The sequence below is a fragment of the Caloenas nicobarica genome, chromosome 6, assembly GCF_036013445.1.
Source record: "Caloenas nicobarica isolate bCalNic1 chromosome 6, bCalNic1.hap1, whole genome shotgun sequence".
In the NCBI taxonomy this organism is placed as follows: Eukaryota; Metazoa; Chordata; class Aves; order Columbiformes; family Columbidae; genus Caloenas; species Caloenas nicobarica.
The window spans coordinates 737,820-762,786 of record NC_088250.1 but is presented as its reverse complement, the minus strand read 5'-3'; the positions used below and the strand labels follow the sequence as shown (position 1 = coordinate 762,786).

Sequence of the window (24,967 nt, the reverse complement as noted above, 5' to 3'; positions counted from 1 at the left end):
CCCACCCAGCAACCCTGCACCACCCCTAAGGTCGCCTCATGCCTACCAACTCATGCTCCAGAAGAGCTCCATAGGTCCTGGGACACTTTTCCCAGTCCCACACGATGCTTCAGCTACCCCAGGGTATGTTGGAGGCAGTGGCCACCTCTGTGCAAACAACTGAATCAAGCCCTGAACGTAGGAAATAGTTGAGCCCTCTGCAGAAAAGATTTCTATGAAATAGCTGAAAAAGACTTCCTTTCCACCACTGCTAGTATTTTTAAACTAATTTTCATGAAACTTTTCATAGTTTGTTTTTTTGGTTTTTTTGTTTCTTGACAGCACCATGGGCAAGTGTCGGCAAGTTAATTAAACACCGTATCTCTCTGTGAATATTTTTATACAGCCGTTTCCCCAAATACATTTCCCACTAACGGTTTGAGTTGAAAAACACTGCTCAGAGGATCTTCTCAATTCGTATTACCACGTTTTATATCTCTACTTCTTTCCCTCTGTCTTTTTTACATCCTCACCTGTTCTTTGAAGAGCTCTCCAAGGAAAAGATTAATTGAATTATGGAATACCACAGATTGGAAGAGACTCCTTTGCAAGGATCTTTGCAACAGTGTCTTCAACTGGATCAAGCGAGTCTCCCCTTACAAATGTTCTGCTGATTTCTTATAATTCAGCCGGCCTGTTGTCGTACACATCCTTTCTGGCATCTTAAGTAATTAATGTTTACTCAATTTTATTCAGTTTTGCAGCAGAAACTGCTACAGGGATCTCTGAAACAGTCAGATTCTTCACCCAGTATGTTAATAACTACACATGCACAGGAAAAAGGCCCAGGCACAGCAGGATCTGCCTGTCTCCAGGACTGTCTGGAATCCCACCTGGAGAGGTAGGAATAATTCATAATAATTCAGACCAACAGTTAATTCTGAAGGTGACTAATTTTTACTTATTTTGGAGGAGGTTGATATTGAAGGAGGTTGACTGAACTCAATCACTTGGTTTCAAGTTGATCCATAGTCTCAGACCAGTCTCTCCTGTTGTCTCTCTGGATGATGACATGGGAAAGTCCTTGGACCACCCAAGGGACTAATGACTAAAGTACTCCTATTCCACACCAACACAGCTTTGTTTCACCACCTCAAACCCACCATCTCCTCCTCTCCCCCTCCTACCCTTGCATTTTGAATCATCCTGGTTTTAGAGTTGTCTGCCTTACTCCTTTCTATGTCTAAAAACAAATGTAAAGAAGAAGGGAAAAACACCCATCTTTATTGTATATGCGGGGGGGGGGGGTGTGCTTCCTTTTGGTGGATGTGTAGTTTGATTTTAAAAAATATAATAACTTCAGAAATGGCACACAAAAGAAAAGCTACAAATCTCTTCCAGTCACTCTTCTCTTGCTCTGCATTTGGGTCAGGACATTTGATACTAATAGCAATGAGCAACTGTTTGGAAGCAACTGCATTTCAGTGCAGATGGATGTCAGACAAGACTGTGTGGAACCATAACAAGTTTCAGTAATTATTTAGATTACTGGAGAAGACAAGTTATACTTGTTCCCTATTCCACCCTCCCTTCCCCTTTCCTGAAGAAACAGAGAGCAAGAAGCTGTGGAAGAAAGCAGAGGATTACCAAAGAGATGCTTGATACCGCTTACTCTGAAATCAGTAGATACTCAGGGTCCAAAAAGGCAAGTACTGAAAAGTAGCAAGAAGAGCTTTCAACATACATACATATTTGCTTTGCTTTGTTTTGCTTTGCTTTGCTTTGATGGTTTAGCGTTTGTGCAATAGAAGAGATGTCTTAGGCACATAGGTGTGGCATGTTTGGAATAGGTCTACATGAATTTCGAGTTTGCAAGGAGTGGGGTGCAATATCTAACAGGCTGTTTAAAATCCTCTGTTCTGGAGAGAGAATTCTTTATGGGTGTTTGAAAAAGGTAGAAAGAAGACAAGAAATTCTCTGAGGACTCTAGCTGAGATATGATACAGAAAAATCAGGGTGTGAGAAATGCTTGAAGGACTATCTGTATTTGTGTAATATAGGAAGACGGCAAGAAAGGAAAGAAGCAGAGAAGGAAATGTAGAACCTTTCATCCTGCTGTGAAGTTATCACGCTTGCTTTTTGCTATGCTCCTGTCTCAGCAGGACGAACTGAAATTCAGCATGGGACCAGAAAATGCAACCGCAGTTACAGAGTTCATCCTAGAGGGTTTCTCAGGACTTGATCAAAGACTACAGTTCTTTCTCTCTTTGGTCTTTCTGCTCATATGCCTGATAACAGTGGTGGGGAATGCTACCATCATTCTCCTCGTGTGTGTGAATCACCACCTACAACCCCTCATGTACTTTTTCATTGGCAATCTGACCTTCCTGGAAATCTGGTTTACATCCTCCACAAGCATCCAACTGTTTGTAATCCTGAGTTCTGGCAGGAGAACAATCTCACTAAGCAGCTGCTTTGCCCAATACTATTTCTATTTAGCACTGGGCTGTACAGAGTTTGTTCTACTTGTTGTCATGTTCTTTGACCGCTATGTTGCCATCTACCAACCTTTGCGTTATGCTGCCATCATGAAGCCTCAGCTCTGCATCCACCTCGTTTTTGCTGCTTGGGTCACAGGCTTCACACTCTCGAGTTACCATCTGGTCCTCCCCTATATGCTGACTTTTTGTGGCTCAAACAAAATCCATCATTTCTTTTGTGACAGCTCTCCCTTGCTCAAACTGTCCTGCTCTGACACCAAGCTGCTTTGAAAAATAGACTCTGTTTGCTTTTCCTTTGTCATTCTGGGTTCCTTATGTTTAACTCTGGCATTTTACATGTGCATCCTTTTCTGTATTCTACATCTTCCAGCAGCCTCTGGGAGGAAAAAAGCTTTTTCTACGTGTTCTTCCCATCTCACCCCCTTGGCAATTGGATATGGGAGCTGCATTGCTCTCTACACGTGTCCTTCAGGAGATGTTTTCTTGGAGAACAACAGACTTATAGCTTTGCTGAACACCGTCCTGCACCCATTCTTAAATCCATTCATCTATAGTCTTAGAAACAAGCCTGTGATACTGGCCCTGAATGAAGCCATTGCTCGTACAACAACACATCTTTCCCCCTAATCATGAGGTATTTCTGGACAGCAATTCCAGTGATCTGCTATCATATGTTAAATAATACCAATGCATATGTATGTAACCTCCAGACAGAGATACCTCACGAGATTTATAGGATCATAGAATCATTTCAGTTGGAAGAGGCCCTCAGGATCATAGAGTCCAACCATAACCTAACCTAACCTAACTCCAGCACTAAACCATGTCCCTAAGAACCTTGTCTAAATGCCTTTTAAAAATCTTCAGGGATGGTGACTCCACCACAGCCCTGGGCAGCCTGTTCCAACACCTGACAAACCTTTCCATGAAGAATTTTTTCCTAATATCCAACCTAAATCTCCCCTGGTGCAACCTGATGACATTTCCTCTTGTTCTATTTTGTTGGATTGTATTAAGTGATAAGAAAATCCTCTGCACACACAAAGAAGGCACTAACAATGGCAGGAGCAGTAAGTCAGTTAATATTCTGCCCCGGCTGCTTCCAGCACCATCACTGGAGAGCCACCAGCTTGTCACGAGCCCATTTCCAAAACAGGATGAGCTCAGAGGCTCAGTGGCAAGTGGGAACCCAAATTACAGGCTCCTGAGGACTAAACATCTTGTCCCAAGGCTGCCCTGGGAGAGCCATCAGCCTCGTTATCCAGGTGTGAAGCCCATCAAGTGGATTACCTGAGAGCAGCTCTCTGGATCACCATTTAGACTAACGGGATTGTTGCCTAGAGGTGCAGGACACATTATGGGATGCAGGGGAAGAGCATTTTTGGATTACAGAGGACTTTTCACGTGAAGCTTGGGGAAGGACCCCAACCAGTGCAGTCTGTCCTGTCTTCTCCTTAAACTTAATTTCTAAGTCTTTGCTATGTGAGCAAATCTCTTCTTTTCATGAATGTGTGAGTGTAGCAACTGGAGCAGGGCCAGGGGGTCAGACAGCCTGTATGTCATTGGTGCCAGCAATTGAGAGACCAGAGTGACTGGACATAAGAGCGTGCGTGCGCGCATGTATGTGACTGGGGTTATCTGTACCAGTATCTGGAATGCGCCTGTAGCCCTCGAGCCTCATGTGTCCTGGTGCCTGCAACTGGCAAGGGTGATGTCCTGGGGAGGCTACTGAGCAGACTGAGTGTTTGAGCCCAGCTGCTGGAAGGATCCACCCTGTACAGATATATACACAAAATAGACTAGACTACAATAGAATAGTTCAGTTGGAAGAGACCTACAATGATCATCTAGTTAAAATACCTGATCCATTCAGGGCTGACCAAAAGATAAATCATGTTATCAAGGCCATTGCCCAAATGTCTCTTAAACACTGACAGCCTTTGGGCATCGATCACCTCTCTAGGAAGCCTGTTGCAGTGTTTGACCACCCTCTCGGTAAAGAGATGCTTCCTAATGTCCAGTCTAACCTCCCCTGGCCGAGCTTTGAACCATTCGCACATGTCCTATCACTGGACAGCAGGGAGAAGATCTCAGCATCTCCCTGTCTACATGCCCTCATCAGGAAGCTGTAGAGAGCAATGAGGTTGCCCCTCAGCCTCCTGTTCTCCAAACTAGTGAAACCCAAAGTACACAGTCACTCCTCAGATGACATTCCTTCCAGCCCTTTCACCAGGTTTGTTGCTCTCCTTCGGATGTGTTCAAGGACCTTCACATCCTTGTTGTAATAATATGTGGGGCACAGAACTGCACACAGCACTCAAGGTGAGGCCGCACCAAAGCTGAATACAGCAGCATAGTCACCTCTTTTGACCACCTGGCTATGCTGTGTTTGATGCACGCCAGGATGCAATTTACCATCTTGGCTGCCGGGGGACACTGCTGCCTCCTATTGACCCTGTGGCCAACCATCATGCCAGATCCCTTTCTGCAGGGCTGTTCTCCAGCCACTCTCTCCCAATCTACACTTTCACTCAGTGTTACTCTATCCCAGGTGAACAATCCAGCACTTGGACTTGTTCAGTTTCACGCCAATTGCCGGCTCCTGCAGTTGGGTCACAACAACCCCAGGCAACGCTACAGGCTCAAGGAAGAGCAGCTGGAAATCTGCCCAATGGAAAAGGACCTGGCAGTGTTGATCAACAGCTGGCTGAACATGAGCCAGCAGTGTGCCCAGGTGGCCAAGAAGGCCAGCAGCATCCTGGTGTGCATCAAGAATAGTGTGGCCAGCAGGACCAGGCAAGTGATCACCCCCCTGTTCTCAGCACCGGTGAGGATAGACCTCAAATCCTGTGTTCAGTTTTGGGCCCCTCACTACAAGAAAGACCTTGAGGTGCTGGAGTGAATTCAGAGAAGGACAGCAAAGCTGGAGAAGGGTCTGGAGAACAAGTCAGATGGGGAGCAGCTGAGGGAGCTGGGGCTGTTTAGCTTGGAGAAAAGGAGGCTGAGGGGAAACCTTATTACTGTCTACAACTACCTGAAAGGAGGTTATAGCATGGAGAGTGTTGGTCTGTTCTCTCATGTAGCAAGTGGTAGAAGGAGAGGAAACAACCTCAAGTTGCACCCAGGAAGGTTCAGTTTGGATATTAGAAAAAATTTCTCTGTGGAAGAGTTTGTGAGGCATTGGAACAGGCTTCCCAGGGCAGTGGTTGTGTCACCATCCCTGGAGGTGTTTAAAAGATGAGGTTCTTAGGGACATGGTTTAGTGCCAGAGTTATGTCAATGGTTGGACTCGATGATCTTGAGGGTCTCTTTTGACCTAAATGATTCTATCATGTCATTGGGATGAGAAAAATGGTGGGGCAGCTCACGCAGACTGAGTACTGATATGGATGAATGGATGGACGGATGGATGGATGGATGGATGGATGGTCAGATGGATAGAGGGACAGGGACAGAGAGGAGGATGAGCTTCCCTACCAGCCCAAGGGCTGGGGCCAGCCATGGCATGAGGGAACCCAGGACAGTTCCCCTGTGTCCCCTCCTCTTGTTTTCAGGAAATCCTTTACACTCATTGCTGGTAGCCCTCCTGTGCCAGCCCCTCTCCCCAGCAAAAGACTCCAGGCCCAGGGGCTCTTCATGCTGCTCCTGCTACCCCAGGGACAGAGAAGCTTGCCCTGAGCTGAGGAATGCAGAAATAGGTTTCTGTGGGTCATTTATTCCCCTGTTGAAGCACAGAGCACTGGGAGCAGGCTGTGGTGCCTGAAAACCACAGCGAGGCAGTCCAAGGCAGATCACTGAAGGTCCTTCACCATCTCCAGGAACACTGGGCACCCACAGATGGATGCTCAAACCAGCACCATTACATAACATGTTGCCCCGTGTCCTACCTTGAGCCCATGAAAAACCCAAGCACAGCAGCATGGACTTGTGGGGGAAATTTATTCAGGCTGACCACAACTTTGGAAGCAGAGACCAAGCTCCAAACACAGAAACTGAGGAAATCCCCTTTTACGGGGCATTTCAAAAAGATGGACCCAATTTCAGAGATATAGTGATTTTAAAATGGGTCCATCTTTTTGAAACACCCTGTATTACAGAGATGTGACACAGGGCACCAGCTGTATCATGATCCCAGAAACAGATAAACAGGCCTCTGAGTCTGAGAGGCTGGCTTCATGCCTCTGGAGCAGTGCCATGGATGAAGAAATTCCTTGAAAAACATGGTTATCACAGATCAAATGCTGAATGCACAGGAAGTTCCTGAGATGAATTGGAAAGCACTTCTGAAGATACATGGATAACTTATTACTGCTGACAGAAGAATGATTGAATCAGCTTCTTCAGTGCCACTTTCAGCTCCTGGTTCCTCATGCTGTAGATGAGGGGGTTCACTGCTGGAGGCACCAAAGAGTACAGAACAGACACCACCAGGTCCAGGCTTGGGGAGGTGATGGAGGGCGGCTTCAGGTAGGCAAACATGGCAGTGATGGTAAACAGGGAGACCACAGCCAGGTGAGGGACACAGGTGGAATAGGCTTTGTGCCGTCCCAGCTCAGAGGGGATCCTCAGCACAGCCCTGAAGATCTGCACATAGGACAGTACGATGAACAGAAAACACCCAAATCCTAAACAGACACTAACCACAAGAAGCTCAGCTTCCCTGAGGTAGGTATCTGAGCAGGAGAGCTTGAGGATCTGGGGGATTTCACAGAAGAACTGGTCCACAGCATTGCCCTTGCAGAGTGGTAGTGAAAATGTATTGGCAATGTGAATCACTGCACAGAGAAACCCACTGGCCCAGGCAGCTGCTGCCATGTGGACACAAGCTCTGCTGCCCAGGAGGGTCCCGTAGTGCAGGGGTTTGCAGATGGCAACATAGCGGTCGTAGGCCATGATGGTGAGAAGAGAAAGCTCTGCTCCAACCAAAAAGGCAAACGTTAAGACTTGAGCAATGCATCCTGTGTAGGAGATGGCCCTGGTGTCCCACAGGGAATTGGCCATGGACTTGGGGACAGTGGTAGAGATGGAGCCCAGGTCGATGAGGGACAAGTTGAGGAGGAAGAAGTACATGGGGGTGTGGAGGTGCTGGTCACAGGCTATGGTGGTGATGATGAGGCCGTTGCCCAGGAGGGCAGCCAGGTAGATGCCCAGGAAGAGCCAGAAGTGCAAGAGCTGCAGCTCCCGTGTGTCTGTGAATGGCAGGAGGAGGAACTGGGTGATGGAGCTGCTGTTGGACATTTTCTTTTTCTTGACATGGAGGCACTGTTCTGAAAAAGGAAAAGACAGGGACAACTTATGGAAGATTTCACTGAGAAAAGAAAAAGCCACATCTCATAGACCCTCCTCTGATATGCACACCCTTCATATTTTCTAGTAGATCTTCCTTCAGCTCTTTGCCTGGTGCTCTGTTTGGTGCTGGATGAATGTGCCTCCACCCACTGTCTGCCAAGGATTCAGCCTTTTATAAAAGCCCTGGGTTCACAGGAATGCTGAGGGCAGGGGCCAGTGCTAGTGTTTAACTTTCTCAGATAAAACCCTTGCTAATACAGTAGGGCTTGTCAGCATCTGCAGTCCGAGTCCTAAGGAAATAGGAATGCAGAAGGCAGTTTGAGAGGTTTGGTGATTTTTAGAGCTCCACCCCCTTCTCCTCTGGGGAGTGTTCTTGAATTGTAGAAACCCTCAGCATTTCTGTTGCACTCAGAGAGAAAACAAATAACCCTGCAAAGAAAAAGGATTGCCTGTGGCTCTATTTGCAGTGAATGCTTTCCTGTTCCCAGCTGCCCTGAGGTTACACCTTTTACCAGATGGAGACCAACTGTACTAACATGTTATCCTGAAAAGGCACCAGACACTGCTGAGAGAAGAGAGAACCACTAATCTTGGAAGCAGACCACTAAATGTCTCACCCTTTTCACAATGCCTCAGCACCTTGCTTTGAGCCCAAGACACACATGGCTTATTTCACAAACAAAACAGCATTTCCACAGTAATAGCATCTTTCCACTACTCCAAGGGAGTTTCACATAAAAAGAACATGCTATGGGAAAGATTTGCATCCTTGAAGGAGGTCAGAGCCTGGAAGGTCAGCCCAAGAAGACAGACCCCAGTGTCCTAAAGATTACATTTGATTAACAGAGATTCAGATCATTCCCCAGCCCCACAGGCTGCATTGCCCACAGCCCCATAGGTCACAGGAAAGTTGGGACACATGTTCCCATGGACACACCTGCAGGAAAGGACTCACAAGATCAGGGTGTGAATCTGCAGCTGAAACTCCCATCCCCAGAGAACCAGACAGCAAGAGCAGGATCACAACCAGACAGCAAGAGCAGGATCACAACAACAGGAACACAGAGCAGTGGAGAAAGAAGAAAAATGCAGTGAGGGTGGGTGTGAGAGAGGCCAGGGCAGAGGCAGCTGGGCACTCAGACAGCGTCACCCTTCCCCAGCTGTGCAGCCACCTCCCACACACCAACATTGCCGGGCAGCTGCTCTCAGCCCCTGTGCTCTGCAGAGGGAACTGGAGCTCTGGCTGCACAGGAGCTGGTTCATGCCTTGGAGCCCCCAGCCCTAAGGGCAGAGACTTTGCAGGGGTCTGCTCAGAGGAGGGATCTGCACTGGAGGGGAGCATATGAAGTTCTCTGAATTCTTCCTCTCACAAAATTTCTGGTTTTAATTTTGTCTCCTTCCCAGGTCATACCCCTGATGCCTGGGGATTTTCCTCCTGGAAAAGGCTTCCCTGTCCCATGTCCCTGTCAGTGGTCACAGACGCCATCCCAACCTTTGTGCACTCACCTACAGAAACCTGCCTGTTTGCAGGACACTGGCTGTTTGAATGTTCCTGTTTGGAAGTTCAAAAGGGCAGAACAAGCTGATGGGTCCAGCAAAGGTGATGCTGGTGCAGTGCAGAGGCAGAGGAGTGGCTGAAGGCACTTCAGAAGGCTCCTATCAGACCTACTGATCAGTGCAAGGTACATCTAAGGTGTTTCAATGACTAGTTCAAACTGGACAAGTCCTTTTCATTTTCTCTTTCCCTCTCTACCCCACACCGCGCAAGCCCGCCCACCCTCTCCTCCCTCATCCCCCCTCCCCTTCCTCCTACCCCCTGTACTCCGAGCAGGAAACTGAAAACACAGACTCGGGAAATATCTTCAGCTTCATGGTAAATCTTGCCTTGACTTTCCTCTTTCAAAATCTCCTTGGAAGTTTTGTCTTGATGAGCTGTGAGCAGCCATGACCCACACAGCACCCTCTTCCAGCAGAAAGACCCTGCCCTGCTGGGGGTCTCTCCTGCCCACAGACCTTCTCCCCACAGCACCGTGGGGATCTCCCTGTGAGGCTGAGTGCTGACCCTGGCAGGCAGCAGAGTCCCAGCCCTGGCACACAGCCCTGGGGTGCAGGGACCCTGCTCTGCAGGACAGCCCTGGGCACCCCTGGGTGCTCACCCCTGCAGTCACCCTTAGCAGACGGTGCCATCATGCCCGTGTCCCTCTGACAGTTTAGCAGGGAAGCCCTGCTCTGGAGCATGTTCTTCTCCTCTACAACAGAGATACTGTGAGAGACACCTGACAGATCCTGTAAACTGTGGAATGTACCAGCTTTAGGAGATCCCTCCAGTAACCACAGTTGTACTTCCCTATGGTCAGAGACTTGCTGTGCCAAGGGCTGTGAAGATTTCTGCCTCATTGAGCTCTCAGCATCCTCCCACCTCAGACTGCTTTTAACCTTCCTCAGACTTGCTCATCTCTCTTTGGCACCTCCAGGCAGAGCCCTCAGCCCTGCTGCGCTTTGCAGAGGAGCTGCTCCTGGGCAGAGCTGTCTCTCTGCAGTGCTGTTGCTTGCCATGAACTCCCTCTGTCCCAGGAGCCCAGCCCAGCAGCAGAGGAGCAGCCCAAAGCAGCACTTTCTCTGTCCCCTCTGGGCTCCCTCCAGGTGTCTCTGGGGCTCCAACAGAACCTACTGTGAAACAGGCTGAAGTCATCCCTGATGTCCTTTCTCTTACCTCTGCAGAGACACTTATTTCCAGCAGTGGAATTTCTCCTATTAGAAAAAAGATTTGGGCATGAGAATCACTTTTTCTTGTTCCATCATTAGACAGGACACCAGGAAGGTTACAGCAAAGGATCTAATTTCTCCAAGCAGGGGGCATATCTTCAGTTGAATGGATTTAGGCATTTCATTCTGGGTTTGTAGTCCTAGGGCTAGAAAGACATTCATCAGTCTTTCAGCCGTGTTATGTCTCTGCTCTGAGGCAAAGCCTTTGCACACACGGGCTCTTGGACACTTGGTACCAGATAGAGTTTTGCAAAGTCAGAGCTGGCCTGGTGCCACAGATAGGGTGGTTCATCCTAAATGTGACGCAATGCCTTCAGCCAGCACACAGACTGAATGATCTGGAGCCATCAGTGTTGGAAACAGAGCTGTGACACGGTTGGAATAAACTGCCAAGGCATGGTGGCAGAAGTTAGTTCGTCTGGTCTTCAAGGACAGCATCCTCCAAGCATAGAAACAGTCCAGATCAAACTCAGTCTAGACCTGTGAGGCAATTCAAGGGCACCACAATGGGCTGTTGCTACCTCAGGAAAGGTTAAAGAAGAAACAAGGACACTGTGAGGCCACTGCTGAATTTTAAAAAGAGGTGAGAATCTCTGTGTCCATCTTCACCTGCAAAGTCTCCCAGGCCGCTGTGACTCGTCACAGGATTCTGGAGGGGAACAACCAGCAGTGGGTGGGGATCAAGTCAGGGGTCACTGGAACTAACACAATCCTGACCAGTCTAGGGGACAGCAGGGGAACCATCCCAGGGAGCTGAGAGTGCAGGATGATGTCAGAATGAGGCCACTCTCCATCATCTTTGAAAGGTCATGGAGACTGAGGGGACTCCCTGACAGCTGGCAGCACTCACACATTGCATGCACTAATCAAAAATGGCCATTGAACAAGCAGAGGAACTAAAGGCTGTGTCCCACAGCATGTCCACCCTGATCCCATTTCTGAGTGTCTGAAAGAGAAGATGACGGGGTTTACCCAGGGTAGATTGTGTCTGTCCATCCTCTTTGCTTTCTGTGAGGAAAGGACAGGATTGCTGGATGTGGGGACAGCAGTGATGGTCTGTTACCTGCAAGTCAGCAAGGCATTCAGCATCATCCCCCACAATATTCTTGTGTCCAAGGTAGGATATTACAGTCTGCTTTGATGTGCAAGTAGATGGGAAAAAGCAAGCTGGATAGTTGGGATTAGAAGGACAGTAGATAAACGGAGAAACTTTTCAATCATGTGGACAGTCAAGCACTGGGAGCTGTTTCCCAGGAGTGCGCACTCACTCTGTCCTTTAAAGTGACCAAGATGTGTTTGGATAAAGCCCTGAGTATTCTGGTCTGACCCTGCTTTGAGCAGGAGGTTGGTCAAGACACATGCTGAGGTCCCTTTGAGCCTGAATGATGCTGTCCTTCCTTTCCCTTCATGTTTTCAAATTAAACAAAGCTCTCAGGTTCTCTCTGATCACAGAAATCATTCACATGAGGTGCAGGGCTGCTTTACAAGTACCCCTAAACAGTCCTGACCACAACTTTTGCAACCCTTTTCATTTGCCCCAACCCAGGTTCTTCTTTTTTGCTGTCCTAATACTCTTCCAGAAAGAACAGCCCACCTTTTTAATCCTTTCAGAGCAGATTGCTCAAGAGGTGTGAGCATCCATGTACAGAGTCTGTGCATCAGCCAGGCATCAAAGTCACCATTACAGAAATGGTGACAAAGCACGACCAGCTCCTTGAACCCAGGAATCAGCATACCTTGTCTCTTGAGATTCCAGGGAACTCCTAAACTTTAAGTACAGAGAAGTGTGAGTCCTCTCTGAGGATCCTGGCTCATCTCCTGACCCATGTGGTGCTTCAGGTTTTGAAGAGAATCAAAACCAGCTTTTTGACTGAGGTAGTTTCATTTTACATGCGGTCACATAGGGCAGATGAAGGGAGCTCAGAACTCCAAGCTCTGCTTCACTGTAAGGCTTGATACACCATCCATAAGTACATATCTCAGTGGTTCAGATAAATGGTGGTCTTGCAAAAGTCACCCTTTGTGTCCCCAGGTGGCATGGACACTGCTCATGTGTCTCTCCAGAGAGTGGCAGAGGCTGGATCCCTTTATCAGGAGAAACTGCTTGCTGGAAAGACACAGCTACAGGGGTGATTCAACAAGGTTTTATCGCATTTACTTCGGCGTCAGATTTGATATAGTTGGTGCTTTTCTGTGCTAGTTCCTTCTGCACAGGTTATCATTAAAAGACAACAGTTTCATAAGAAATGTTTACAAAGACCCTGTCAGGAACAAGAAAGCTCACCATGAGCTCTGGAGGGAGCAAGGAAGATTATAACGAGCACCAGGAAGAACCAAGAAGTTCAAGGCCTCTTCTGAACAGTAAAAGGCCCTGAGCAGCCGTGAATGGCCACATGTAGGTGTGGGAGAGAGAGTCAGGGGATGTGACGTTGAAAAAGGTGATGGCTGATGACTTTAGCAAATCTTTACAACCATGTCTGAGTCCACAAGTGGAATGCGGTTGATTTCTGTGGGTCGAGGGGGAATAGGAGGAAATGTTTTTGGAAGGTTATGGAAAGAAGGCAGGCTTCTCTTGGGCTAATCCTATATGGTAGTGACATTTGCATGCTGTGGGCATGGCTGTGCCTGGGAGATGGGGAATGGCTGCTGCTGGGAGTGGCTCTCCTCAGTCATGGCCCATGAGATGACCTTGCTCTGTTCCTCCCTTACACTCCCCAGACTTGGATGGTCCTCAGGAATCATCCATGAGCCAGGAAGAGGCATGAACTTCCTGGAGTGTTGGCCCATTACTGGAGGACAAGAGTGAGAGGTTTGTGAGACACATGGAGGTGCAGGAAGAGGGTGGTCTATGCGTGGCAGTAAGTCTGTTAAAGGCAAGAAGACCTGAAGACCATGGGCTGGTCATGCTAATGTAGAATAGACTGATTTTTTTGTCTGTGGGGGGTTTTTTTTGTTTGTTTTGGGGGTTTTTGTTTGTTTGTTTGTTTTGTCTTTGTTTTTGTTTTTGTTTTTTAAAATTATTTATTTTAGGACAGCAGAAGAAGGAACATGTGCATTTAAGTGCTGGGGCATGGATTCAAATTGAGGATTCAAGCAAGTTTGGGACTGGGACAGCTTAGGTGATTGAGGACCATTGTCAGGTCTATGAAAGAAGCTGAATGGGTTTTGGGGTCCTCTCAGGCATTGCCAAATCCTAAGAAAACCGGAGCCTTGAGGTTAAAGCCACAGCACTTGGCATCAGACCCACTCCCAAAACACAAATACCCTCACACTGACAACAGGCAGAACCTTGAGAAACATTTGATTGAAAGGGTCTCCTTTGCCAGGCCCTGGGGAGTCAGGGCTTGGCCTTTCTGGTGATAAACCTACATGAAGGGATGACATGGCATCAGAGCCACCTCTGCATCGCCTTTACCACCTGTAACCACTGACTGAGTTTTTGCTTCACCAGCCTCCAGGGACAGGGACTGTTTGTTTCCTTCACAGCTGTGTCAGCAATGGCCCTTTGTGGGATCCCAAACACCCTCAGAAACTTGAGTTTGTTTCTGCCTTTCACTTCATTGGAGGTTTGTTCTTTCTTTCAGTATCTGCAGTTCAGGATCACGACAGCAGAGGGCTCATTAACATCCAACATGCCCTTACAAGCCAAGATTCTCTGCAGCATTTTCATAAAGGCTTCAAGTCTGGTGTGGATGACTAGGGAGTTTTCAGGAACAGCCAAACAGAGAGCAATTCCATAATAAATAGGAATAAAGCCAAATTTTTTCTATTTCCTTCCCCGTGGCCTCTTTTCCAGAACCTATGGTATCAGCGATATCTGATTCATATTGACCAGGAGTGTCTCCTGATAAAGACTGAACATGTCGGAAAAGTGGGTACCTAAAGCACCCCTTGAGTGAGGACACAGGCCAGGATACCTCAAGAGGAATCACACTGCTCTGGACCAAGAGGTGGGTGTTCCTGGGAATCTCAGGTGCCACAGCACAGCGATACTTGTGTTCAGGGAGCTGGTCAAATGACCCATCTCCTTTTCTGTAATGGTGTCTGAGCTTGTGCAGGCAACCCCTGACTTGAGCCCCATCCACTCCTGTTTGTTCTCCAGACTCCTGCCTTCCAGAACAAAGTTCCAGGTGATCTTGCTGGTGAAGATGGAGGCAAGGAAGTCATACAGTATGTCAGTCCTGCCTGCTTCTACTCTTACAAAGTGCAGCAGCAGGCCCACGTTAGCCCTATCTATTCTTTTACTGCAAATGAAGCAGTTTCAGCTCATCTTGCTGCCCTCACCCTTCCCTGCAGGTACCAAGCCCAGGGGAGCTTTGGCATCATCCTTACATCCATGGACAAGGTTTCTAAATTCCTCCTTTTCAGGTTCCCCTGCTTCCATCTGCTGTGTGCTGCCTTTTTGTCCTGGAGCTCCGCCAGTTCAGACAAGCAGCCTCACGAGATAAATGCTTCTTTTCATGGGTACTTGGAGACATCATTCTTGTGCTCGGAGGAGCCTGTCCTGTAAGGCCGATCAGATTTCCTGAGTTCCTTCAACCTTCAGACCTACTTCCATGTCACCATGTCACCACCTCGGCTGCCATCCCCCACTATGTCAAAGTCTTCTCCTCTGGAGTCCACCAGCCTGTGCTCTGCTGCTGGCCTTCCTCCCTCCCCTCTGGTGCCTGGGACCCCACTGTTTCATGGTCACGGCAGCCAAGGTGGACACTGATGTTCACATCCCTCACCGACTCTTCCTTGTTTGCCAGTACCAGATCCAGGTGAGCATCCCCCTTGTTGGCCCCCAATAGGAACCTGCTCACTGACTGGAGACATCCTCAGGTTGCTGACAGAAGTTTGTTTCCATTTGTTCTCTGTGATCAAGTAGTTTGTAACATCCAACAAGTTGTCACCCTGTACTGGATTTACATAGTCTTGGAACTGGGGTGAGTGTGGCTGTGCTACAGTTGTTTCCTCTCTGAGAAGACAACAGGAGTTTGACTGACATCAGACAGAGCCAATTTCAGCTGGCTCCAAGATGGACCCACTCCTTGCCAAATCTGAGCCACTCAGCGATGTCGGCAGCACCTCTGTGATATTGTATTTGAGAAAGAGTGAAAAATACCACACAACAGCAGGTGTGAGAGAGGAAGGAGGATACGTGAGAGAAAAAATGCTGCAGACACCAAGGCCATATCCCATTGGACCCAACTAGGTCCCTCAGCAGGCCAAAGCTTGCTCTCTTGAAATCCTGCTCTTTGCCTTGTTATCATCTTCCAGGAGCCTCAACTCTACTTTCTCATCCCTGAGTGTTGCATCCCTGACCGACTCTTTCTGTTTCTAAGTGTGAAGTCCCACAGGGCACCTCACCTCACTGACTCTTCAGTCACCCATGTCAGGAAGTTGCCATCAATGAGCTCCAAAACCCTCCTGGATGGCTAGTACCTTGCAAAATTGGGGATATCTTAGGTCTGCCATGAGGACACCGCCCTGGAAACATGAGGCTTCTTTCATTTGTCTGAAGGAGGCCTCATCTAATTCCTCTTCCTCATCAGTGAGTCAGTAGCTGATGTCCACCCACCACAACATTGCCCATGTGTTCCACCCTCTCATGCTGACTCCTCAGCTTTCAGCTGACATTGTCTGTCCCGAGGCAGAGTTCCATACATTCCTGCTGTTCTCCTACATGAAGGGAAACTTCTCCTCTGACTTCAGACCTCTGTTATTATGAGTACCAGACCTCCAAGACCCTACATTTTTCCCAGAGGTGGTATTTGTAATGTTCTGTAACCCCTCATGCTGTTATGCTGGGAGAGACACTCTTATCAGGATAAGCCATCTGCATGCAAATGCTAAGAGCTGAGCAAATAGAGCTTCAGTCCAGGGAGAACCCAGACCTTGAGAAAACCTGGGATTTGCCCATCAGAAAGGTCTGAAGAATTACAAGGAGAAGTGGTGAGTTCTGTATTGGGGCAGGAGAATAAGTCCATCCATTGCGAGAGACCAAGACCTGACGTGTTGAGGAGTGAACCTGAGGAGAAGAGCCTGGGCACTACAAGGGCCACCACATAAGCCCGTGGTGCATGCTCACCATGAACAAGGCAGCTGCATATGGGGCTGCATTAGGAGGAGCGTGGAGACCCAGACAACTGAAGCTCTCATCCCATTCGATTCAGCACTGGTGTGATCCCACACACAGGGGTGTATGCCAGTGTGTAGCTTCCCAGTTTGGAGAAGTATGGAGAAACTGGAGAGTGTAGGGCTTTGGCAAGGCAGGGTTTGGTACATAGTGCACATAGTGTGGGATGCTGGGGGACCTGGGCTGCTTTGGCCCAGCAGCGCTGGGGAGGCTGCATCAGCGTAGGAGTAGCCTGAGAGTGCCAGAAGGGTGGTTTCAGAGATGGTGGAGGTTTTCTTTACAGTGGGAAAGAGCATGAGAAAGAAATAATGGCACAAAGTGCAGCTGGGGAGGTCCAGGCTGGGCATGAAGAGAAAGGAATATGACTGGAAGGGCACTGCTGTGGTGGAGCAGGTCACCCAGAGGGAGTTTGCATCAGCCCAAGGCTTTGTGCTTCGATGAACAGCTGAGGAAGAAAGAGAGATATTGGCATAGGAAGGAAGATGCTCAGAGAAGAGCAAGGTGGGGTAGGAGGGTGGATATCTCCAGCCAGCAGGGTGGATGTCTCCAGTCAAAAGGCTGAAAACCCCCACCAGACATGAGCTCCTTTTCTGCTTAGCTATGGCTGTTGTCTCCACCTCTGATGCCTGCGAGGAGACACCTTGTCCTTACAGCGCAGGGGCCTCATGGCCTTCTTGTCCCCAGCCATGAACCTGGGAGGTGTCAGACCATAGTCCTGCCCTTGGCCTTGCACAGCCTCACATCACACTGTGCCAGGAAGAGCCCTGGGCAACGTGAGGCACAGGATCAGCCCTCCCAGGGGCTGGAGGTCAGGGCTCAGCCCTTTGCTTAGTGGAGTCAGGGCTTGTGCCTTTGATTAATGAAACACATCCAGGTTCACTCCCCATCAGAGTCACCTTTATTTGTTTTTCCTGACCTGTCATCTCTGCCTCCAGTTTTCTTCTCTACCCAGCCCCCGGGGACGGTTTCTCAGTAGTGTTCCTCAATGGGACCCATTAACACTAAAAGAAACTTCAGAGTTTGAATCTGACTTCTTGAGATGTTTCTTCAACTTCCTCTCAGGGTCTGAGGTTCCTGGACTCGGCTGCAAACCCACCAGAGGGGTCATTAAAGTGTGTTGGGCTGCTCCTGTGCTGCTGAGCTGGGCTGGGCTCCTGGGACAGAGGGAGCTCATGGCAAGCTGCAGCACTGCAGAGAGACAGCTCTGCCCAGGAGCAGCTCCTCTGCAAAGCACAGCAGGGCTGAGGGCTCTGCCTGGAGCTCCTGAGGAGGGAGGAGTGAGGAAGTGGCTCAGGACTGGGAGGATGACTGAGAGTTCACTGGAGGAGAAATCTTTGCAGCCCTTGCCACGGTAAGTCTCTGGGTGCAGGCCAATGCAGCTGTAGCTCCTGGAGGCATCTCCTGAAACTGGCACAACCACAGCTTCTGGGATCTGTAAGGAAGGGGCTCTTGTCAGGCAATTTTGAACAGCTGTGAAGCTGGTTGTGCAGCCAGTGGTGTCCAGGGCTGTCCTGCAGAGCAGGGTCCCTGCACCCCAGGGCTGTGCCGGGGCAGGGACTCTGCCGCCTGTCAGGGTCAGCGCTCAGCCTGCCCTCGGAGATTCCCATGGCACTGTGGGGAGAAGCTCTGGGTGGACGGAGCAATGTCTGGTAGGGCAGGGTCCTGCTGTTGAGAGGGTGCTGTGTGGGTCAGGGCTGCTCTCAATTTCAGATCACCAAAGGAGATTTCCAGGTGATGTTTAAAGGAGAATACCAAAGCAGGGGCTACCTGAGATGGAAGGATCCTGTTCTTTCAGTCTGCTACTCTGAGTTTTCTGTGTGGGCAACGGGACATAGAAATCAATGCCTCAATTAAGGGGAGGCAATGAAATTCTAAATCTGTTACTCTTAGCAGTGAATAAACCTGTGAGTGTCAGAAATCAACACACTATGCCTTACAGACATTATCAGGATCACTTTTCCAGCCTCATCAGGGCTGGTCTGATGTTCCCATCAGGGCCGGCCCCCACAGAGCTGCCCCTGGGCAGTGCCCGGCTGCTGGCAGGGGTCTGCAGGGCAGAGCTGAGCACACAACCAGTGGGATGGGGTCTGTGACACTGGCAGGGAGGACACCTGGGGACAGAGACACAGCTGCAGGCAGGGACAGCTCCAGGCAGCAGGGTGTGTTCAGGAGTTCTTTTGGTCCTTTTCTGGAGATGTCTACTGGGCGTTGTCTGCTGGGCAATGATCTGACTCTCCCTTTGGGACACGCCATCTTCAGGAGCCCTGACTCTGCTCTGCCTGCTCTGCTGGGCTCATGATTTGCCACCAGAAAGGCCCAGGTTCTGCCAAAACACAGAGACCCAACCCAGGAAGAGGCCTTGGAGGCGGGTTGTCATGTTGTCAAGGTATGATTGCAAAGGGCGACAATAAATCGCGGCAGATGCTTTGTTAGCCCCCTCTCCCCCCCAGCCCCCCCTTTTCCCATTAAGGAGACATGATAGGAAGAAAAGAGAGACAGACTAGAAAGTAGGAAAAGAAGTTGAAAATGTTTTACTGATGCTACTAATAAAATAGAGAAAATAATACAAAATATACAAAACCAATCTTGAAATCCCTGGCAACTCAGCACTGGCTGCTCCGGCAGCAGCAGAGCAGACACCCAGAAGTCCTGGGTTGGATTCCGCAGCCAACCAGAACTGGATTCAGTCTGTCCCTCGGCCTCAGTTCACAAGGACAACTCGCAGGGTCCTTCCCAGGCGCCAGCCATATTCAAAGAGGGGAAAAAGGGACGAGACCCTCATGATCTCCCACTTTTATGTGAAGTATCACATGAATGGGGTAGAATACTTAGTTGGTCAGTTTAGTCACCTGTTCAGTTTGCTCCTCCTTGCCCCTCTCACTTATGGGACGCGCATCCTTATCGGCGACCTTGCATTCCACTGCTATGTCTACCAAAACGTGTATCCAACTTTAGAAAAGTGCAGTTACTAAGAAGAACCTAACTGAAAGAAAAATTCACTAAAAGAGAAACTTGTCTTGTTTTTAACAAAACCAGGACACATGTCCATTCTGCCTGAGTACATGACCGGACAGCAGCAGGCACATGGTCGTGTCTATCAGAGAAGCTGAAAGGCCAACAGCAGCTATGGGATTTAGAATATCATAGTCAGGTGGCTTCTCTCTGGTCAAGTGAAAGACCACAAGAGGCCTAACAGGTTGGGTTCTTTGATTCAAGGGCAGTTTCTGAAATGCCAGAGCTTTCCTTGATAGTGGGAAGGAGAAGGAGAGAGAAAAAAATTTCAACAAAGTGCAGCTTGGAAGGCGGAGACTGGGTAACAGGAGGAAGAAATGTCGCTGGAAGGGAAGTGCTGTGGTGCAAGAGGTCACCCAGAGCCGGTGGACATGGGATGGACAACCTTGCTCCTCACCTCTCCAAGCTCCCTCTTTTGCTCCTTGGGCCCCTGGGATTTACATCACTTTGCTTTACACCAAGCTTCTGCACCTGATTGTTACAGCTTTTCTACAGGAATTTTCCTACCTGCTTTCCTTAGAGAACTGGACATAAGCAGGCACAGAATTGTTTTCAAATTGGTGGGAAAAAAAAAAAAAAACAACTAATAAAAACACAGTAGAACTTAATGAACAATAAAATACACTTCACAGCTGTATGGTTGTTTAATCAAATTCCAGTGAGCTCAGTCACCACCACTGAAGAGTTGCCTACAGGGAGTATAAGAGAGATGGCTGAAAGACAATTCAGTTTTACCTCCCTGAAGATCCAAGCAGGGTGAGAGGTGAGAGGGCTCTGAGACATCAAAGAGTAAGAGGAGGAAGATCTTCTGGAGAACAATGGAAAGAGCCAGTCTCCAGACAGGCTTCTGAAGAGATGAGTTCAAACATGGTGTATTGAAGAAGAACAGGTAGAAAAACCTGGAATATCAGGCCGATAAATACACAGTATGATAGACAGATTTCTGGTAAAGCAATATTTCTTCTCTCACAATTAATCCACATTCAGAGTTTTTATTTTTTCTTTTTTTTTTCCCAATTATTGAGAGCATTTTACATGTTTCCAGGCAGAGCTCCATGGTCTGACTATAAGCACCCAGTGAAAACCTCAAGAGGCCCCAGTGCAGTGGCAGTTATCAGAGAAGACTGAAAAAGCCATGTTGCTTCCATCATTTCAATCTGGCCTTCAAGACCTGTACGCATTATTAGATAAGTTTCAAGAGTGTAGTTAAAGAGGAAGGTACCTAAAGACACACAGAATAATTCTCAAATAGGTACTGATGCAGAGTGTCTCCTAAGACAGTGTGGACTGCTAAGAAAAGCAGTTACTTGAGGTCCATCTCTGTATGGACAACTTTGCTCCTCACCTCCCCATCCCCAGCATGTCTCTCTGTATGGATGGCTGTGTTAGTGGCAAATATACATCCATATGATATACATAGGGTTTAGATCCCTCAAAAGCCATGCCTTAGGTTTATAGTCTATACAGAAGTTGGCCCTGGATTTCCTCATCTCCTCAGTTACCCTAGAACTGACAAATGTACACACACAAGTGGGTCTGGGAAATACTTTTCTTGAGATTGAGGATTATAGAATCATAAAATATCTTGAGTTTAGAAGGGCCCATAAGGATTATTGAGTCCAACCCTCTGCTCGCCACAGATTACCTAAACTGTAACCATAAAACAAAGAGGATTGCCGACACGGTCCTTGATCTCTGAAGGGTTTGGCACCATGACCACATTCCTGGGGAGCCTATTCCAGCAGCTGACCACCCTCCCAGTGAAGAATCTGTTCCTAATGTACAACCTGTTCCCTGATGCGCGTTCATTCTGTTTCTTCATGTCACCAGAGGAAGGAGATCAGCACATTTCCTTCTGCTGCCTCTCTTGAGGAAGATGCAGACTGTGATGAGGTCCAATCCAGCCCCAGCTGTGTCCCACGAAGGGTCTGCAGACAGCCCTGCGCTGGGCTCTGCCAAGCTCTGGGCAAGAAGAGAGGCTGGGCAGGGCTGGGTGTTCTCTGACACAGGCACCGAGTCCCGCAGGAGGAAGGAGATGGACAGAGAGCAAAGCTCACCCATCAGCTGGGGGGAGTGGCCAGTGCTGGAAATGGCGATGGGAGAGACAAATGTCCTGGGCACCTTCCCAGTCTGTCCATGCACCAAGGGCACAGAGTGGCCTCCTCTCTCCTGCCCCTGTGTGTTTTGGCTCTGCATCTCACCCCACTGGAGTGTGTCCTCCCCCTGCATGGTCACACAGCTCAGCCAGCACTGGGGGTGTCATCTCCCAGGAACTTTTCAGCTCAGCCCAGCTGCTCCCCAGCTCTCCCCACAGCCCCGGCTTTCTCTCCAGCCCAGCCCAGCAGAGCAGCCCAGTCTGGGCTGGCCCCATGGCCATGCCCAGCACAGGAGGCTGCAGAGCTCTGGGCACTCACCCCACAACCCCAGCCCCTCTGAAGGGCACAGCAGCTGCTGTGGGCTCAGAGGGGTCTCAGCCTCCCCCACAACCCCAGGGCTGGAGCTGGACATTGCACAAGGAGATGGAGACCAGTGAAAATCCGGGACTCCTGGTTTCAACTCCAGGAGATCCCCACCACAGACGGCCTGTGTCCCCCAGTGATGGCCCCTCTCCCCAGGCCAGAACAAGAGTCCTGGTCCAGCAGCAGAGCAGCCTGAGCCAAATGAGTATCTGCAGAAAGGGGTTTCTCTTTCTCCTAGATTCCTCTCTGTAGGAACAGAAATGCTGCCTTGCTCTTCTCCAGGGACATCCCTTTCCTCAGGTGATTTTGTCCAGGTTGGTCTGGCCAGCCAGCCTCGGTTGCCCCTCCGTACTCTCCTCAGGGCCCTGAGCTGGCCCCACTGCTCTGAAAGACTAGGTACTGCTGTTGTCCATGGCCTTGGCTCAAGGGAAGCAGCAGCCCCAATGCAAAAGTGGCAGAAAGGATCTGTCCACTGAGGCAGTGACGAGGAGCCCTGAGGTCTACAAGTGCCTGATCCTCCACGTGGCAGCTGGGCTCTTGGGTCTTTGACCCCTCCTGTGTGCTGGGACTGCGCTCCCAGCTCCAGAGGAGATGTACAAGATAGGAGCAGAGACAAATAATTTTCTCCTGGTTTCTTTAATGCTTTTACCTACAGAGGGAGCAAGGCTCCATATGTGTATGAGGACTTTACGTCAGAAAGCACTGGCAGGGGGCAAAGAATAATATTCTTTCAGTGGGAATATTATTTGAAGTATATTAAACAAAAACAAAAACAAGACATTTGTTAGAAAAAGAGTCCAAGCTTTTCCTGAGGATGATGGACACCTTACTGATACTGTAATACTCTGTTCAAATAACTTGCTCAGGGAATCCTTGATCTCTTTGTTCCTCATGCTGTAGATGGGGGGGTTCACTGCTGGAGGCACCACTGAGTACAGAACAGACACCACCAGGTCCAGGGATGGGGAGGAGATGGATGGAGGGCTTCAGGTAAGCAAACATGCCTGTACTGACAAACAGGGAGACCATGGCCAGGTGAGGCAGGCACGTGGAAAAGGCTTTGTGTCGTCCCTGCTCAGAGAGAAGCCTCAGCACAGCCCTGAAGATCTGCACATAGGACACCACGATGAACACAAAACACCCAAATGCTAAAAAAGCACTAAACATAACTTCCCTGAGGTAGGAGTGTGAGCGGGAGAGCTTGAGGATTTGGGGGATTTCACATGTGTGTCTCAGGGCTCTTGCTGGGGATGTGGGGAGTGCGATGCCAAGTGAAGGACAATGGTGTGACACATCCCGGCCTCCCTGGGGGATGCAAGGAGGCCATGAGGCCCCATGGCCATGATAACTATGTCCCTTCTCTTAGGCCTCGGTTGCAGGGATGTCAGCCATAGCCAAAGGGACAAAGACCTTGCGTCTTTCAGGGACATCTAGCCTCACCCTTGGCCATCTCCACCACAGGCCGTTCTACACTGTCCCAGGCCTGTGGCTGTTTCCCTGCAGGCTTCAGACACCCCATGTGCTTCCCCACCTTGTTCTCACCCCAGTATGTCCCCACCTGTGCTGCTGTCTCTCTATCCTCCCCAGCTGTTCCTTGAAACACAAAGCCATGGGTGATCCAGACTCCTCTGAATGACTGCAGCAGTACGCTCAGAATGACATTCCTTTATCCTGAGGTTCACCCTGGACCTCCAGAGCTGCAGTTTCTGAGGGTTTCCCTTTCCTTTTCCTTTCCTGTTTCAAACAGCCAAAAAAGTACTAACACCTTGGAAAGTGACTTAGAAGCTCTCTAGATCTACTGCTATTCTTCCCTGTCATGATTTAACCCCAGCCAGCATCTAAGACCACAATAGCCACTCACATACTTCCTCCATGCCCCCAAGTGGGATAAGGAAGAGACTAAAAGGGAAGGGAGAAACTCGTGTATACTACTACTACTAATATACTAATACTAACACCTTCGGTCAGTTTGCAGACACCAAGTGTTGATCTGCTGGGGGGTAGGAAGGCCATACAGAAGGATCTGGACCAGCTGGATTGATGGGCTGAGGCCAGTTGTGGCCTGTGGTGGAGGGGTCACTGATCTCCTGGAAGGACAAGGTGCTTCTGACCATGTCTTTGCCTGTGGACATCCTGTGGTTCAGGCATACTCTAAATTCATTGGACTTTGATGACTGTATCATCAAGGGGGCCCCATTACACTTTGTGGGTATCTTCTTATACTCTGGACCACCTCTGGCACCTCAAATATAACTAGCTGTTTGTTTCTGATCTCCTGGTTTCCATCTCCATTAATTATAGTTGGACTTAGACAAAGTGTTCACATGGAGGTGCTTATTTTCAACACAGACCTGAACTGAGGCAAGAGGAATCCCACCCTCTCTGGGTTTGCTATGTCCACGGAGGGATCTGAGTCCCCTTCTAGACTCAGGACTGAGATGAGTCATTAACTAAGATGACTTGCTTCCCTCAGCACATGGAAAGGAGATCCCTCCCTGTCACTGTCCAGCTGTCCTGTCTAATGATGGGACAAGGAGAGGTGAGTCTCAGACCTAACTGTGTCTCTGAGAGGAGAAAGGACGCTGCTGGAAAGAAGAGTCTCTGCAGAGGTGAGAGAGGGGACACCAGTGATCACTTGCAGTGATTACTAACAGTGATTACCTACTTTTTCCAAGTAGGGTCCTCTGGAGACCCAGGGACACCTGGACAGAGCACAGGAGGGGGTGGGGAGGGGTAGTATAGTGTTGCCTTGGGCTGCTCCTCTGCTGCTGAGCTGGGCTGGGCTCCTGGGACAGAGGGAGCTCATGGCAAGCAGCAGCACTGCAGAGAGACAGCTCTGC

The 24,967-nt window shown here is 49.1% G+C and overlaps 1 protein-coding gene and 1 pseudogene across 1 annotated transcript; one reads left to right on the top strand and one right to left on the bottom strand.

Moving 5' to 3' along the window:
• Positions 1 to 2,123: 2,123 nt before the first annotated feature.
• Positions 2,124 to 3,107, top strand: LOC135990012 (olfactory receptor 6E1-like; annotated as a pseudogene).
• Positions 3,108 to 6,785: 3,678 nt separating this feature from the next.
• On the bottom strand, positions 6,786 to 7,550 carry LOC135990106 (olfactory receptor 1G1-like). Its single transcript, XM_065637525.1, has 2 exons — positions 7,274 to 7,550; positions 6,786 to 7,105 (listed from the first exon to the last, which is right to left on the bottom strand). Exons 1-2 carry the CDS (start codon positions 7,548 to 7,550, stop codon positions 6,786 to 6,788), a joined length of 597 nt encoding a protein of 198 aa, XP_065493597.1.
• Between the last annotated feature and the right edge of the window lie 17,417 nt (positions 7,551 to 24,967).

Coding starts and splice junctions, on each gene's coding strand:
- LOC135990106 (XM_065637525.1), bottom strand. CDS start 7,550: ATGTACTTCTTCCTCCTCAACTTGTCCCTCATCGACCTGGGCTCCATC. Junction 7,106..7,273: donor GGCAGCAGCTGCCTGGGCCA/GTGGGTTTCTCT, acceptor GTGTCTGTTTAG/GATTTGGGTGTTTTCTGTTC.